This window comes from Periophthalmus magnuspinnatus, chromosome 6 (genome assembly GCF_009829125.3).
Source record: "Periophthalmus magnuspinnatus isolate fPerMag1 chromosome 6, fPerMag1.2.pri, whole genome shotgun sequence".
Taxonomy (NCBI): domain Eukaryota; kingdom Metazoa; phylum Chordata; class Actinopteri; order Gobiiformes; family Gobiidae; genus Periophthalmus; species Periophthalmus magnuspinnatus.
Genome location: NC_047131.1, coordinates 15,491,127 through 15,510,411, shown reverse-complemented (window position 1 = coordinate 15,510,411; position 19,285 = coordinate 15,491,127). Strand labels below are relative to the sequence as shown.

Genomic DNA, 19,285 nt, shown 5'->3' with positions numbered 1-19,285 from the left:
TTCAAAATTAAACAATAGTACTTTTATATACTATACTGCATACTCTTTAATGTACTATATCTTTTATACTGTGCAGTCTTATATCTGTGTAATCCCTCAGTCATCCATAGTGGTCCATGGGTGTATACTAGTCTATGTGTCATACTTGTTCTGATACAGCTCAAGATCATTCTAAAGCTACTTCATTTCTGTCCTGTAAAGGTGACTTTTTTTAGTATCAACATCTGCCCAAATGAGAAGAAGAATTATTACCAAAAGAATTGCATTTTTTGCGATTTTGATTTGCTGATTGAGACCATTACATTTTTTTTTCAAATCGGCCTACTATTTATGTAAGATCTCAACCAGCTTAGGCAGCATTACCCTAGTCGACTATTACAGCGTGCCTCTTCAGCAGCACCCATAATTGACAGTGTGAGAATTATAGGGAGGTGCAAGTGCTTAAGTAAACCAATTCTCCTTTACAGCTCATTTAGCAAACCTGGCAACCTCTCGACTATCTGTCTTCTTACATACATGTCCAAAAGAAAGTTAGGAAATGCAGTTTATACTATATTAGGGAGTTTATTTTTTAGTGATTAGTGTGTGTTTTGTCCCCGAAGAGTAGTTTGTGGTTAGAAGCCATCTTTATAGCCCTGTGGTGTTATGGTAAGGAATGTCATGCTTCATAAACCAAACCTAGAGGAAGTGGAGGAGGAAAGGGCTGAATGGCAAAGTACCCGGTTTTTCCCATGTATTTGAGCAAAATTCGTCTAACAGTACAGATATATTGTATAAGCAGCTCTTGAGGTCAAAATAAGTCTGCTGTGTACTGTCTGCATCTAATTATGTATTCTGTTGTAGGTTATAAGTGTTTATAGTCCGAGAATCAGAAAGTGTAGTTAGCATGCTAGTTGTTGTTAGCTTTACCGTGATTGCAAAACTCTGATGAGAAAAGAGAGAATAGGGTTGTAAAAAGTGCTAATAAACTCATCCCCGTGAATGATTAAGATGCTCCGAATACATGAGGTGAGAAAAATAACTTTAGACGACTGCAAACCGTTTATAATGATCTAGTTCTGTTTGTCACATTTTTAAGACAGGTACAAGCGCCTTTATATAAATAAGTCAATCAGTCTTTGCTAGAATGTGCTGAGTCGATGTGAAAGCATACAGTATGATTGAAAAATGAAACTGAACAAAGCATTTTGTATATCTCAAATTAAATTATGCAATATGTAGCCTACAAGGAAATATTACAATTGTTTTAATGATGTGTAACCATGATGTCCAAAAGCATTACAAACTTACAGTGTACTGCTATTATTCTGACAAGTCTTGCAATTGCGATTAGATTTGAGATTTATGTTTTAATAATGGGATTCTGTTCAAAGTTGTAAACGCTTCCAGAAGAATTGAAAAAAAGACTGAAATATGAACTCACAAAGAATCACATTTCAGAACATGTTCGTACAGATCTAAACAACAGGGTTAGCAGCTTTTATGTAGTATAAGACAGGATATTTTGTTGTTTGAGGAAGAAATAATGGAGCATCAAAAATTGGAGTCTTTGCGATTGGGCAATTGCATGTATTCAAATAGTCATTTTGATTGAGATTAATCTTAATCTTATTCTTTTTGTACATAAAGTTTGAACCAACCAAGCCAACCAAGCCATATTTTAGCCCATTTCTGATGGATTTCAAAACTATTTTAATAAACCATACATTATTTTTTATGTCAATATCGCAGACCTCTATAATCATGAGAGCTGTTAGAGACTGTTTATGTGAACTGTGAGATATAATTCAAACAAAAGGTTGTCACACGCCACAAAAGCTTCGTAATTCTAGCTGTGCTCCAACAATCAAAATGGAACGCTAATTGGTGTGTGCCAATTATCCAGTTTTCATAATTGTGCAAATTTAATATTATGATTCAAAACAGTTAAATTGCCCAGGGCTAATAAAGACAATTAAGTATTAAAATAACATTGAAAAACACAGCAACATAGTATTTTTGTTGTCTGCTATAGCTAATAGTGTTGTCACGATACTAAAATTTCAAACTCCATTTCAATACTAAAGAACAGAACAGAAAAACACTCTTTCTTTAGCTAATAGTGATTTTCAATGTTAAATCATGGTATAATCTTTGTTATATTACCATGTGTGTTCTCACTCAGTGGTCCAGGTAGGTTTCATAGTGGTCTATGGGCGTATACTAGTCTATTGGTCCTGTACTTATTCTGATACAGCTCAAGTTCATCCTAAAGCTATTCAGGAAAGGTTCATTTCTGTCTTATGAATGTAGTATCTGATTTTCGATACTTTTGACAACCCTGGTTGACTGTCTAGCAAAGTAGTAGCCCATTTGATAATATAGTTGTCTAATGGCTATAATAACATAATACATCTTGATATACCTGCCTAAAGGACTGCATTAATAAACAGGAGACGACTCATTTGATTTTTACTGTTATAGCAGCCATAAACATTTGCTTATGTTCTATTTATGCAACATTATATGGCCCAGCATCCATCCATTAATTCTCTCTTAGTGTAAAACAAGGGTAAGACAAGGATATGTTAACATTCAATAATTTTAACAGCATCCTAGTGTTGTCACAATACTAAAATTTCAAACTCGATATTAAGGAATAGACTTGATACTCCATTCCAATATCACAATGATAATAACACTCTTTATTTAGACAATAGAATGTGATATTCAACATTAAATCATATTACTTTATTTTATATTGGCCTCATATCTGTGTAATTGTGTCGTCCAGGTAGATTCCATAGTGGTCCATGGGTGTATACTAGTCTATGTGTCTTATACTTGTTCTGATACAGCTCAAGATCATTCTAAAGTTATTCAGGAAAGGTTCAGTTCCATCCTGTGAATGTGACTTTTTAGTATCAACACCTGCTCAAATGAGTTTCAATACTAGTTTTCGTATTGATTAGTATCTGATTTTCAATACTTTTGACAACCCTTGTATGTATAAATGTTAAAACTATTTGCCACATTATCCAACCTTAACCAATGCACTAAAACCTACAACTTTTTCAGTGTGTAAAAATATATTGCAGAAAAGAGTAGTGGAAGGTCAGAAAGTTCTGAAATGGAAAAGTCTGCTCTAGTGTGCTGGAGCAGTTGTAGCAGGGTAATGAAATCAGGAGTCAGCAGACAGCATGCTCCAAGCACACGTCCCCATTTGGCCCTTGTCATTTGGGGGAATTACTTTGGTGACATCTTATTTGACCTATGACTTCACTTTGCAATATCAAAAGTGTCATGATAATATAGCTGACTGTCCATATGCCTAAATGCAATGTTTTGTTAAATATGGAACTACAAAAACATACAGTAGACAATGATAATGTATAACTGTATATCTTGTAGGTTATCGTGCCCAATATGAATACAATGAGACATGTAGGCCCTTTATAAGTTTGTAAACAAATTGATACTTTGCAGTAACGCTGGGGGGGTACTGCATACAAGTCTGCGGAGGAATGTTCAGCTGTTACCATGGTGACCCAATGCACTCATTAGCAATACATTGATAATATAATAATACGTTTTTAGATTTATTTAAACAACACATTGTCAGGAGTCTGTGATCAATAGTGTTTCAACGCGTTTCAACAAAAAGGTGAGAGAGACTAACTCAAAAAACTGTTGGCTAAAGCTAGCTAACTTGTGGCTAATGTTATTTGACAGGGACTTGAAAGACAAGTCCCTCAGCTCAGCTCTTTGTGATCTGATTGTGTGAAAATAAAGCCCAGATTAAAGTCTAACTTAAGTAACAGAGCTTCAGACAAAGCAGTGTCTCCAGTTAGCTTCACTCCCCCAGTTAATGCTGATGACATCTGCAGCAAAGTATCAATACATTCTAAATTCCACAATGAAAGTAACTGGGGCCAAAGGTAGAAAGGAATAGAATATCACATGTGAAAAATTAGCTACATATAAGTGATATCAGAGACTTAAAAAAAAGAATACAAATGCATTTTACATTTACATTTACATTTGTCTAAAACTTAGATGGAAATTGAAAGCTGTAGATTAATTTAGTAAAAAAAAAAGAGAGAGAAAATCATTAGCATTTGTATATGATAAATATATACTGGTTTTAATTGCACCAGGGGATATGGACTCTAGATGTAGAGTGAACCGAGCAGGGTCAATGCAGTCAGGCTATTTACCACAGTGTGAGGAGATGGAGGAGAGGGGGAGGAGGAGGATATGGTCACTGCTCCTGGACATGCTTCACTGGGTCAGCAGTAATGTACTCTTAAGGCAGCCACAAGACTCATGATGTGAATGGAATAGAGCCATAAGTTCAACCAGGAAGACCGCTGTAGTCACCGGCCAATCACAGCCAGATACCTTGACCTCTCAACCAATCACCTGTCAGGGCGTGCATATAAATTCTCTCTACCTGTCCTCCTTCTTCCCTCCAGTACAGCTCCAACTCTCTACCTCAACTAATGCAGGACGATCAGCTTTCTCAGCCTGTCCATCTCCTTCTCTTCTGCCATCGTCTATCCCTCTCTCTTCTGTTTGAAATGAAACTATGTAGAAGAAATATAAAGGTGATCCATGTCTTACCTGTACAAGTAGCTCTAGCTTTCGGTCATCCAAAAGGTGAACTTGACATCGCCGCCCCTCTGTCATCTGTAACACAAAGGAATAGCACAGATTAGAGTTTGTTAACATTTGTTAACATTTTCAGATCAAACAAGCCTAAGAAGCACAATTAGGGCTGTGAAATTAATAAAAGTTTAATCATGAGTGAGTCATTTCAAATTGTCAATGATCAGCTTGGGTCTTTTTAATGGACATGGTTGGAGCTAATCCTGTTAGTAAAAAATATGGTTTAGGAAGAAGAAATGTGAGGTTAAAAGTCAGTCTTGTGTTTTTCGGTGTCTGTTCAGGGAATTTATATTGAAATGCATTTTTAGTTTAATAAGACAAAACTGAATTCAAAAAAATAGCAATCAATATAATTTTTTTGTTGTATCGCCCAGTCCTAACCACAATTAGATCACACAAACTCATTGCCTCAATAAAAGTATTACAACATCATGCAAATTCTGAGCCTTCTAGTGACTTTGCATTCCTCCAGGAAAAACAAAAATGGCCCCACACTGCATGCCTGAGGGACACAACCAAATGAGTGCTTAGATGGCCGGACAAACAGGCAGCAAAAAAATATTAGGAAGAAAATGGTAATAAAATGGTGACAATTAGCAATTATCGAAGACTACAGTTATGTAAGTTATAAAATGTCGCTATGTGGAAATAAAACTTGCATAAGTTTAGGTCTCTACAAACGTATCAACTGGACAAAATTCAAAGTCAATACATTTGCGGCTCACCACTATACTTTTAGTTTAGTCTAGCAGTCATTGGGTACATTCAAATCAATGTTCCTGAACCTTTTTCAGTTTCGACTCCCATAATAACACCCAATGGGCTTCGCGACTCCCAAACTCAAAACATAGGCTACCTGCAAAATGATAAACATCTTCCGGAAATCATTTTGCAACCTCCACGGTCTAATTCACTTTAGACCTGATTTTAGGTTTGATTTTGTCATCAAAAAAACCTGGAGACACAAGTCAGCTTATCTATGGATTTTTAGAGTAAATGTTGTAAGATCACCACTGACATTAACTGACTATAATCGAGTGCAGCCTTACTTCCAAGTGCGAGTTTCCAAGCAGAGATATCCTAACTGTCCAAACAAAATCGATGTTCAGTAAGTTATGGTGCTAAAGAGCTCCGTAATATATTGACAGTGCAACTTAAACTACATTTGCACCACACAATAATCGTACAGACAGCCTTTTGTGTTACCATGCCCTCTCTTGTCGTGTCTAGCATTCTTCACAACAGGAAATCCACATTCAAACAGAGGGCTATAGCACAGTACATAACAAAGTGCCTGGACAGCTCCCAAAACACTGCTCAAACTCAGACGTCAAAACACAAGCAGGTGCAGAGCTACAGCACACACCAGTCATAACACAAGGCCATGAGAAGAGAGCTCCACTGAGTTTGTTGGTGGGCAATAAAATAGATTTGCATAGTACCTGGATCAGGGGCTTCTCTAATGTTGCTATATGACACAAAGTAGAACAGTTAAAATATTTTTTGTGCTGAGGCATCTATGATAAGTGTTATCATTACGGCAAGTTATTCAAGCGTTTGCATTTATTTTCCTTACAAATGCAGTTTAACACGATATGTCCAAATGATGACATAGGCTAGTAGAGTTTAAAATTTCAAACTTGTTTTTGATTCTAAAGAAAAGGTTCGACAATGATGATAAAACCAATCTTTTACTTTGTATTTTCAACACAAAATAGTAGTGGTTCATTTACTATTACTATATGGTCTTATTATACTAGATAGGATATAACACCATTCTAAAACAATCCAGGAATGATCAAATTTTGTGATGTGTGATTTTTTTCAGTTTCCTGACATGTTCAAATTATCTAGTTTTAATACTAGTGTTAGTATCGATTAGTATCTACCAATACATTTTTTTAACAATCCTATAGAGGCGCTCTCAAATGAACAAGAAGGTTGATAGTCCAATTTCTGATACCAGATTTGCATCATTTGGCAAAACACTTCATCCACCTTTCCTGTATAAAATTTAATACAGGTATTGCAATATTGGCTTCTCTATTTAAATCACACTTTTACATCTTTTTACATCATAAAAGTACTTTAGACATTGCACATTCCTTCACTGCATGTTGTTTACATTGGTTCACAGGTGCTTTTCTGTGTATTAGAAACAGGAAGAATGGACCCTAAGGAGCTGCTATGGGCCTTCCCTCACTTCCTCACATCTGCGAGAAACGAAAAGGCATCCAAGTCTGCACTGAGGAGGGGCAGCATCCAAAACACATCTTCAACTTTTTACTAACTGTACTTTTACATTCACAGATGAGATATACACGTTTATACAAATGTTTAAACATTTTAGCTAATAATTTTCACCATAGTATTTGGAGAAAGGTAAATGAAGGGATAGACAAGCCCTCTCATTTTCAATCAAAAGGTCCCACGTCTGACCATCTACAAACTTAATATCCAAAAAACAAGTCTGATTCTTTGTATGGAACATAGACTGTATATATAAATGGACATAGCTAACCTGCTAGTCGCTGTGTTTTAAATAGGAAGTGAGCATGCCCGCACTTCCAGCTCCATTGACTCTGGCTCCAGTTCACTTTAAATTAGAAAATTGTCGCCCTTTCTCCATAAATCCTGCTGTCAGGCTCGTTATTTTGGTTTTAAAATGTTCGGATTAACCTGCTCTACATGATCCTGGTATTTTTATTTTGCTATAGTGTCCATTAAAAATACATAAATCAGCTGCAATCTTTCTCTGAGGTAGCTCCTGCTAGTGTTAACAACAGGTATGATTGACAGCGTTGCTAAGCGGGAAGAGGCGTTACCTTCAACAGCTTTGCTCCAAACTGGGTCTTCGGTTGCTATGATACTTGCAGTCGGAATTCCAAATAAGGAATTCAGCTCCAAATTCACCCCTATAACTGCTCACCTCGATGGGCTTCATTTGACTGGAGCTAAATGCTATAGGTGATGCCACACTCACTGAGTCCAGTTCTTTATACATCTATGGTATGCGAGGAAAACCCCTGAAGAAGAGCAATATGATGAATCTAAAAACTCTTCAGGCATGTTTTTGAAGAGAGAACAACATTATAACATGGTAGAGTAAGGCTCAAAAAGTCACTTTTGTGTAATAGCCACTCTTTAAGACATTTCTTCAATTCCAGTCAAAATACCAAAACTGATATTCAAAAGTGTTAATACTTATATTGCCTAGCATCCAAACACACAACTCTTAGCCTACATATCAAATTTGTCTCCTCAGGCTGCTGTAATCTGGTAAGGTGAGGTGAAAACCAGTCGCACTTTCTCATCACTCTTGCCAAGTTGCGTTCAGGTGTCAGGGCAGGGTGAGATTTTTAGCGTGGGGCTGTGGGGATGGAAAAGAGGGAGCTAGCGTCATGGTTTCAGCCAGCATGTGTATGTGGTTTGGAAGTACTTTATTAAAGGGTAGCTCTGTAGCCGCCCATGCACTGATCTCCGGTGGTTTGGTGGTCTACATTCACCACACCTGTGCAAGCAACAAGCAGGAGAGATGTTTCCAGTGGCTAACAGGGCACCTTTGGAACACTGCAGGAAGAGATATCTTTAGTGTTTTGGTAAAATGAGTAGTCCAATCTGTTCTAGGCAGCAGAAGTACTTAAGAAAAAAATAAACTTGAAAAAAACTTGACATATGCCTGATTCAATGACAGATAATCTTGTCTGCATACACGTATTTGCAGTTGTAAAGATATAGAAAAATTGTTAATTAGGATCCATAGATTATTATTATCATTAGGGACTTCTTTGAGTTAAATGCACTTTTTATGACTTACAAACATTGCTGCAAGATATCACAATCACACCGAATGATCATATTTATCAAATGACATTACTTTCTCTGCAATCCCTACAAAACCAAGTCTTCTTCTGTAAAACACCTGTTCTGAAATGCATGGGATTCTTGTATTAGATTAGAAATCCCTTTTGATCTGTCCAATAAAGTCAACAGGTCAAAAACTCACAAGCAATTTGAAGACTATTCACTTGTCAGTAGCCTTGTTTTGGCTAGCACTCTTGCCTCACAGAAAGAAGGTTTTAGGATTGACTCCCAAGCCTCCTGGGCCAATCTGTGTGGGGTTTAAATGTTTCTCCACGTGTCTGGGTGGGTTTCTTCCATCAACCCAAAACATGCAAAACAGGTAAAAAACTCCAGCTAAGGTCGTCTTTACCCATTGTAGTTAAAGATCTGGAGATGGGTCCCAGAGCACTGTGCTGTAGCAGCCTGACAGGTTTCTCAAGTGGCATTGAAGGATGGATCAAATACAGAGGACACATTTTCCTGGGGACAAGAGAGTGTAGCTGAACATTAACCTATTAGCTCCCATCAACAACAACCAACCAACAAAGCAGCAACAGCAAAAACCTGCAGTAAACAGTTTGGGATAGATAATAGTACATCAAAACAACACATTTACATTGTTAAAATTGTTCTTAGCATTTGACCCAGTCTTCAGTGTAACTGTGCAATCTGTCTCGACTACTCCTTGAACCAAGAACCTTGTGTATTAACCCAATTGCCATGTGTATATTAATGAGAAACAGCAGCACCAAAACACAGGGAGAACATGCAAACTCCACGCAACATGTTTCTGCACAATCTGGGAATTGAACCAGACACTTTATCACTGTAGGCAGGTAAACACTCATCAGTTTTCTAGCCACAGGGGAACACAGTGCTTCTTAAAGCCATGGTAACAAATCCCTGCCTGGAAGCCTATTTCAGACAGCACAATCTGGCAGAAACATCCACATGCTTATTTTTGAGCTCAAATAATGTGGTTTGGGCACAAGCCTCGAAGCTGCAACCGACCGGCAAACCAGATGTAATAAAGTCACTATTAATAACTGCTGGCGACATTAGAATGGGATGACAAAACAAATATTGGGCATTTTGTTGATGAATGTTGTACTGGCTACTACGGTTGTGTATTGAAAATCACACACACTAATCGATACTAAAATTAGTATTGAAACTAGATACTCATTTGAGCAGGTATCAATACTAAAAAAGTAACATTCACAGGACAGAAATGAACCTTTCCTAAATAATTTTAGAGTGATCTTGAGCTGTATTAGAACAAGCATAAGACCACATAAACTAGACCACAATGGAACATGCCCGGACAGAAGGATGACACAGATATGAGGCCACATGGTAATATAAAAGAAGGTAATATGATTTAATCTTGAAAGTTATATTCTATTGTTTTAAAAAAGTGTGTTTTTACTATCATAGTGGTATCAGAATCTGTGTTGAGTATCGAGTCTTTTCCTTGGTATTGAAATCAGGTTTGAAATTTTACTATAGTGATAACACTACTGGCTACTATAGTGTTGTAGATGGTCACCATTGCAATTATAGAGAAGTACTGAAGAGGAGGGCAACAGAGATCCAACCAAGGTTAACATTCTGAACAAAGTTTCAATAACACTGACCACTTTTGAAACCGTTTCTTTTCTACCATCCAAAACTAAATATGTAAACTTTAATACTGGTTTATGAAAGTCCATAAAGGACATTTTTCACATTTTAACACAATAAACATCTGCAGTATCTTGGTAAGCAAAGTTCATCAATACTGTAATAACACAGGCGAGATAAACAAAACAAATTACAAATGATCAGAGCATAGGGCATCATTACCAGTGCTGGATTCAAACTTTTGCAGCTAAAATATTTATAGAGAAATGCATTGCTAAAGTTGAATACATGTAACAAGCCATATATGAAATAAAAAAAAAAAAAAGTTTGAACTTTCATCTCATAATGTCAACCTCCAAAAGTGTACCCTAACCTTAAACGAGCCAGCACTAGTAAGTTTTTCAGTACTTATAAAGGTGTATTTCATCCATAACATGACTAAATGCTTCAGTCAGGGCTGTTGTCACTGTCACTTTTGTTGTTTTGAATCTGCCTACTGTGCAGTATTGTTACCATAGTGAAACAGAAGTCCTGCACTACAGGTATAACGCAGGGATAAAGAAAGAATACATTAAAGAGGGCCACACCTGGTATAAACCAGTACTAAAGATGGGCTAAACCTTGGACTAAACCAAGTCACTACATCACATGATTCATTACAGCCTGTTTGTTGAAACTAGGACTAAACTAGGACATAATCAGTAGTCTATTGTACTCTGATTGGAGCTGCATTTTAGCCTTGTAAACAGCTTCATGTGAATGACCAGCTTTTGCACCAATCCAGATCTGTTCCAAACTGTAGCAGAGTTAGACTGAGCAGATACATGGCACAGGCAAGAGAAGGGGCGAGCTGGGCTCTGGTGCAGGGAGTGAGTGCCTGGAAGGGCATCTGGACAGCATGGTTCTAGTGGCAGGTGCTGCTGTGACTTGAGTCAGAATGAACATCCAGGTGTGACACCTGTATAAAATTGACTGAGATGGATTGAAGAAATGACTGAGATGGTCAGTGGTGTAGTATTTTGGCATTTCTGAGTGCTTATACTCGTCTATTGTGTGGGTTCCAGTAAAGTTTTGATCTTGTATGGACACCTTTCGCAAAGCAATTTTTTGATCTGGCAATGTCTGATTTACAAATCAAGCACCGACTATCATAGGTATAACCTCAAACCAAGACAAAATCATCTATACCTCATCAATATGCTCCTTATACCCAGATTAAACCAGAGCTAAACCAGATAACAACATCTGGATTTCATTCCAAAATTCAAACCATAGCATCTCATTCACCCACCCTACGTCCAAACGTGGATACAGAACTGAGTGGAGCACATGTGTTTTGCTGCATCATCCCGGGCTGAAGCCTACAACATGATTCACACAGGAAACCGACCTCCAGTCCTCACATATCACGCACATTACTTGTCAGGCTTGAATAACGCCGGCAATATAACCCACATCCTGCCTGGTGCCTTGCTCAGCGGCAGCGGGGGGATTAAAAGACAGAGGGATAGCTAGAGGAATGTAACAAGATCCTACTGTAAAGAAGAAGCAAGAGAATGTGATGCAAAGTAGCAGCAAAATAAAGGAAAAACCGTGTGCGTTTGTTATAGACGTTTACCTTGCAGATTAACGCGTCACGTCCCGAACCAAAATAGTCTTATAATAAATCCCACAATTGCAAAAATCCGTGAAAAATCGCCAATCTTGCAGGCGCAGCAACACACACGCAAGCATCCATGTTATTCGGCATTAGTTAGCGGTAATAGTTGTAGCCATAGCGCGCTGTACATCCAATCGCAATCCCACGAAGCTCTCCATCTCGTGTCCCCTAAAAGCGAGCGTAAAACCGGGGCTGCCAGTTAGAGGGAACACTGACTGGAAGGAGGAGTATTTTGCCTTTACGCCCACTCGCTCTACTCGCTCTCATCACCCCCCTTCTCCTCCTCTCCAAAGCCGAGCGGGCGCTTCCTTCTCCCGGGGACTGCCAGAGCCTCTAACCCGGCGAGGAAGGCTGGCGCGCGGACGCTGGTAGAGGGAGGGACCGTACCATCGAGCGTAAAGCAGGGGGGGTGCAGCCAGCAAGAGGGGAGAGGGTTATTGCAGAATGAATAGTGCAATCCTCGCGTGCCCTGCCTCGCACACGGGGGCTATGTTTCTTGGCTGTCACCGGAGTTCGCTTTGGAAAACACGGGCAATAATGGAGGCGAGTTGTGGGGGCAGGGACACGGGAGAGGAGGAGAGGAGGAGAGGAGAGCAGAGGAGAGCAGAGGAGAGCAGAGGAGGGGATTCTTTTTTTTTTTTTTTTCTTGCAGCACCGACCATGAGAAATTACAGACCTATTACAACGAGTGCAAGAGCAAAATAGCCTGCTAATGTTGCACAATACAAAAATAAATTGTAATCTTATTAGAGTAAATTATGCGTAATGGGCGAACGCAAGGTTACATGATTCTCTACGCTGCATATAAATCGCTTATTACTATGAATGGAGATGTTATGATAAAGTATAGGCTTATAATCTAATATAAATAGGGTACCAGAAATTAAACCGGACTAAAACAGGTCTAAAATTGGAATTCATTTATTAAAGTGCATGTGTAATTATAACTTGGTTTGGGATTGTACCAGTAGTAAATATTTATCATAGTTTAACAAAAGCTGAGTGGCAGTTTGTGGAGAAAAAAAAAAAGTTGAGATGAAAAGTACAAACAAAGTAGTGGAGAGTTTTAAACCATAACCCTTTTACGTATGTCATCAACACAAAAAATGTTTACTGTTTGTGCACAAGGAAAACACTTTTCAGATTTAACAAAATAAAAATGCTGTCATCCATTTTTATTAGTCTAATCATAACTATTGTGCAATATAGACATGTTTTGGCCATTGTTTATGGCTGCTAGGTGACAATTATGGTATTACCTCTATGCAGGGGGGTCTGTAAGATTTTTTGTGAAGATATGCACTCTGCCCCTCTGTTTCGTTGCCCTTCCTCAGTGTCTGTTTTCTTCATGCTCTCCCCTTAGTCTGTCCTCTGCTCTATTTGCACATGTCTTACACTAATGCATGGAGCTTTAGAGGTCAAAACTACAAAACTAGATAGCAATTTTAGTAAAATCTTAAATGCAATATGTTAACTAACTATATTTTACTGAAAAATACTCTAAAATGTCACATAAATTTTAAACCTCCAAAGTTTTTGTTCTGGTTCCCTGACTTATAAGTATTGTGTATGAAATAACCAACATATATATATATTTTTACTTTTAATTTTTCATGTCTCTGTAATAAATAAAATTGTAAATCATTTCTTGCACAGTCTTCTCAAAAAGGCTATATCTTTGCATGACATCAGAGAGTGGGATGTCTGCAATAACAAATGGATAATAACTAATATTCAAAAATACATAATGCACTTATCTAAATCTTAAAGGGAAAGAGAGCTTTATTTGGGATTTCCATGGCGATCTGGGTAAACAAACATGGCTGCTGTCATTACTGGGAAAAAGTCAATCCGGCTTTGGCCTTTTGAATGAGCTCCATCTGTCATAAGTTTGGAGGTCTTTAAATATGAGCTGTGGCATACGTAAACATTCTTGCTTTTTAAATATTTGAAAACCATGAAAAATATATTTAAAAGGTGGCTTAGTATGTAATAAATGAGTATTCCAAAAATGGTTCAATATCGTCTACTGACATTGAGGAAAACATTTCAATCATTCCTTGCTTGATTAAATTATTACTGTGCATCTAATTACAAAGCGTTTTATTGTCTGAGAATAAGGAAGTGCACTGTTAGCATGCTAGTTCTTGTTAGCTGATGGCAAAACTATGCTCTGGCCTCTGAAAATTGTGAAAAGTGCTTATAAACTCATCCTGGTGAGTAATTAGGATGCTCAGAATGCATATGGTAAGGAGGAATAACTTTGGACCACTGCAAACCGTTAAAATGAACTGGTTTTGTTTTTCACTTCTTAACACAGTAAAAATCAGGTACAGAGCATTTAAGCCAGGAACTTGCTCAGGAGTACCTAGCTGGAGAATTAGCCTACTGTACTCCTTTCGGGTTCACGTGACTGAAATGACAACCTGAAGTCACCCACACACAGAGAGAACATGCAAACCCCACATTGAAAGCTTTACCGTTTTTATTTGTCCAAATGACATGATCCATAAACACCTTCATTCTTCATTTTTGCTTTAATGAAATGCAAACTTTTATGCCAACTGACAAACTGTATTCCATTTTACGACCCTACAACGCCTCCCCTCTGCTCCCGTGTTTTCATAACATTAGGATATGTCCGCTTGTAATAGGGTAATAAAACCAGCCCCGCTCTCACCTGCCCATATTAAAAGAGTTGTTTGTTTAAGCTCCTTCATTCTAACCATTAACTATATATGTTTTATCTAGATTATTTTGTCACTTTTTAGGTTACAAAAAAGTGCTACAAATGACTTTCTCTTTGAATGTTTTAGAACTACCAACAGCCATTTCAGGAACATAATAAATTGTAATTGTGAATTCAATTTGTGGGTTTATTGTCCCTTGGGAAATATGTTCTCTGCATTTCACCTGGCGCCTTTCCTCATAAGCTGCCATATATGTTTTGATACAGACAGACCATAATCCATCTGTCAATCACACCCATCTGAACCCGGGGAGATTCACCAGTGACCAGACTCACGAATCGAAGAATGGGTTGCAACACATCTTCCACATACTCCAGGAATCGAACCCAAGACTTTCTTACTGTGAGGCAATAGCACTGACCACTATGCCGCTTTTGAATTGATATTAAAGATGCTATATGGCGAAGTGTATGGACTTTAAAGGTACGCTGTGCAACTTTTCTGGTGGAGGGTCCCCTATTTTCTTATCTTCATGAAAATGTTATTGCTTTCCCTCGAATGTCTCACAGCATGGAATTAAATTAATTTATGTGGAATTTATGTCAGAATTGTACACCTTTAAAAACAGAAAGATGGCATTCATTGTTGTGTCCTTGAGCAAAACATTTCAATCATTGCTTGCGAGATTAAAACAAGGCCACTCTTCTCTAGATCAGTGTTTCATTGTCTGAGAATCAGGGTGTGTGCTGTTAGCATGCTAGTTGTTTCAAGCTATACACAGCTTCCTTTCAAGTAAGTAGGTAAGTATGTTTTTCCATTTCAGTCGTGTCTAACATGTCCTGTAACAGCTGTAGTTCTGGCCAGTCTCCAGCTGAGAAGCTGAACACAAGAGCCCATTTTAGGAAAATCTGTCTCATTCCAGGCTGACCGTTGCAGTGGGACAGGATGTAGAGTTTGGATGTGCAGAGAGCAGACAGGAAGTGAGGCTGGTCTGACTCAGGCTCACAGCACAGAGCAGAGCCTAACACGAGCCTGAGTGAATCATGACTGAGGAGAGAGTGTTATTTCAAACAACATGAGGTGTCTGCAACGGCGGGCTAGTGTGGGACTGTTATGGTTTGAAATCTTAAAGGGGACACAGGCTTATGATGTAGTTACTTATTTTGAGGCTTCTAACGTATGAATCTATAATCTATTGAAGGTTGTATTGGTGTGGCCTACGTAGGGTAGAGAAGAGGTGGAGAAGTGGGTTTTTTTGCATTTTCTTTTTCCAGTCTTAGCATGACTGTATAACTGAGGTGGGTGATGAAGTGAAGTGTCTTGCCAAGAAACACAACAACCTGACACACTTAGGTGGAATTCAAAGTGGCCATCCCCATAGTCATTTTGAAAAGTGCTACATTGGAAATTTAACGTGGTGATGACTACAAAAGTCTAATATTTCAGATGTTCTATTGTCATGCCTGGCAAATCCAGAATAATATCACTCTGTAATGTTTATACAGACTGATATCTAGTGATGTGACGTTCATGAACATGTCAGCTCTTTTGAACGGTTCCTTAACGTGAACAGTTGGAACTGGATCTCATTTTTTAAAAGAACCAAATCTTTTTATTTCCAATTTGTATACATTTTTAAACTGTTTAATGCTGAAACAACACAAGAATTAGGACAGAAGCAGAGCAGGTGACACGAGTGAGAACAAAAACATATTTGGCATCGTAATTACAGTCAGTTTTTATATTTTCATTATTTCAAAGGGTAAACTATTTTAAACAGATCTGAGCCTTGGTCATTTCTTTGTGTGATTAGTTTGTACATAAATTGAGTTCTCACATTAGCTTCTGTCATATAAAGAGCGAGTCTTTTGAACGGCTCTTTGAAAAGAACGGATCTAAAAGATTGGGATATCAGTCTGGTCACCACTCCCTCTGAGCCAGGACCTAACATGATCGTGAAATCAGATTTATTTCAGTGATGCATGTGAAATGAAGGAGCTCATTGGTCACCCATCATTTACAAACAAAATGACATTTCACCCTCCTTGTGAATGGTATTTAATGCTTCCCTCACTGATTCTGCAGAAATCTGCCATGTTGTTCAGTCTCATGTGATTTTTTTTTGAGCAGTCATATTTGTTTTGATAAGGATGGACCATGCATGTCCATATTGTACAAGTACTGCCAAAATAATTACTGGTACTGTCATCACTTTTCACCACTATATACTGTAACTTTGTCCCTTGATCCTTTTGGCACTCATTTTAGCCCGGATGCCTTTTCTCATGCTTCCCCCAAGCTCACCCATGCGTAAGACTGTTTACTTGTACAATTACCAGCTGGAGTAGATTACCAAACTTTTACTGCATCAATACTATGGCAAGCCACACAAAATATAATTGGAACCATTTATTTGGCACACCCCAGTTTATGACACAGTAGCCAAAAAATGTACTCAAGTAAAAGCAACGTTAATTTGGAATAATATTACTCAAGTAGAAGTATGAAGTAGTGGCCCACAAAGTTACTCAAGTAAGAGTGACAAAGTATTTGAGAGTACGTAAGAGTACTGATACTTCAATACAAATATAGGACTGCTAGGAAGTACTCTGAAAAGTACAATTTCTTTAAAAAGTTACTGAAATAAATGTAACTGAGTACTACCCACCTCTGACTTTAACAGTTATTATTGTGGCACAAAACATATTCAGCTTGTGAAAATGCTCGCTTCTCCCCTCTCTCAGTTGTTCCTCGAATTATTCTCAGTGTGGATATATTTGGCCTGTTCCAGACACCGGAAACTGGCCTGTCCAACTTAAACATCTCCAGATGACTCTATCCTTTTGGCTTAAATACACGCGCTCCTCCCTTGGACCACTATAGCTCATTTTATTTGTAGCTTTCACCATTTACTATCAATAGAACCCAGTGGAAAAGATGCAAAGGCCAAGCTAGGTCAACATATAGAAAAATGCAGCAAATTGGGCTCATTAACATTTTAGATTGAGGGCTGAATGAAGTAGTTTAACTAAGGCTAGAAACAGTAGGTGCTAGATAGTGAAGATAATTCTGACACTGAAATGAAAACTTAGACTTTATATGGTTTTACATGGACCTTAAAAACATGGAGGAGACAAAGGATAGAGCTTCATAACAGTAGTTAATAGTTTTTGTATTGTGAAGGTGCTTAGCTTGCAAAAATGAAAGAAAACAAGCAAGTACAAGATGGTCCGGTAAGCTTCAAAAAGTTCATTTAGCATAACGTATGTAAACTATTTTGCACAAATTTTGTTTATATTTACAGAAATTGCAAAGATATTGATCATAAACCAGACCAAATCTTATTCTCTTTATAACCATAGAATTCTTAGAGTCCTTGCACCTCAATATTCAACTGGCTCTTTAGAATGGCATTATGTGTACAGCCAATTTGACAAGGGCAAAAATGATTAAAAGGCGCACGATGTAACTTTTCTTGAAGAAGGTCTGCCACCTCTTTGTCTCTGTGGAAATGTAAGTAGGTGACGCCACCAGGCCACATAACTGAGAGGCGACACTGCTCACATTAAGAATACATGTTTTTCAAGGCAATAAAAAGACCAGAGTAAATGTCAGATGGATATATTTAATGCCATGCTTTGGAGCATTTCAGACAAAGCAATAACATCTCCATGGAGACAATAGATGGACACCTCCTCCAGAAAAGTTACACAGTGCACCTTTAAGCTACAAGTGCATATTTCTGCCTAGATGCAGATGGAGGCTGACAAAAGGAGGGATAACTAAACCATGAGTGGACAGTTATGGCTTTATGACTTGTTTCACGGCTGGTGCACCTTAAGTTCCCTGTGTGCACTCACCTCACACTGACCCTCACACACAGGCACATGTACATGGACGCACACATGCACACACACACCCACCCCCACACGCACGCACGCACCCCCCCCCCCCCCCCCCCCCCCCACACCTAATCCTCCTGGATTAGGTGTGGTTTTATAAGGTGAGACGTTTTTGGTGGGAGGGGACTGTTAAAATCACAGCTATTGTATTCTCCAGGTGTTTCTATTTAGTATCGGAATTTTTCACTTAAATGGTCTGCACCTGACTTTGAATTCTTAAGCTCTTAGCTCTCTACATTCTCTGTTATAGCACCATACTGAGAAAAACTGTATGATATAGCCAGTGACAGTTGCTTCCTCATGGTTCTCATTCAGCAAAATGCCTTGTAAAGTATATGAGCAATTTTGTTCAGTTTTAATGAACTAAAAACTTAGTTTCTTTTGCATGTTTTTTCAAAAACAAATTATATATATTTCTATATATATTTCTGCTAAAAAAAAAAGGCTTAAGCACATCCGTCAGCATCACCATGTTTGTTTTGGGAGCTTCACCTTCACCCAGACCACAATGCTGCCCTGTGATTGGTTCAGTCTCTATCCCACTGCTGGCTGGGCACTATCTCACCAGCAGGAATCGGGCCAAATAGATTCTTGTGAGTTTGTGAACTCCCAATATCGCAAGAATTCATCTCGCTGTGCAAGGTTTGTTTCACCTCATGAGTGCTGCAATTTCTCCCACCAACCTCAACATCCACGTTCATCTAAAATTTACTATATCAACATCTAGTTTGGGTCATTCCAGGAAACAGGGTCAGTGGGCTCTTTGGAAAGCTGGTGGAATTTGACTTAAACTAAAGTAATTGATTCAAGATGGCAGCTCTGTGGAGTGTGCTTCCTCTCGGTTTGTGTCTTTATGGAGACTAAACAAACACAAGCCTTAAACATGTCACTTCTGAAGCTCTCCCATCTGACATAAGCAC

At 38.3% G+C, this 19,285-nt stretch overlaps 1 protein-coding gene across 2 annotated transcripts in view; it reads right to left on the bottom strand.

The window, feature by feature from the left end:
* frmd4a (FERM domain containing 4A) overlaps positions 1 to 19,285 on the bottom strand; it is a 107,743-nt gene that overhangs the window by 51,068 nt on the left and 37,390 nt on the right. For both annotated transcript variants that reach the window (XM_055222728.1, XM_055222727.1), the window contains exon 2: positions 4,603 to 4,668. In XM_055222728.1, the coding sequence (XP_055078703.1) occupies positions 4,603 to 4,668 (66 nt within the window). The remainder of the gene's footprint in view (positions 1 to 4,602; positions 4,669 to 19,285) is intronic.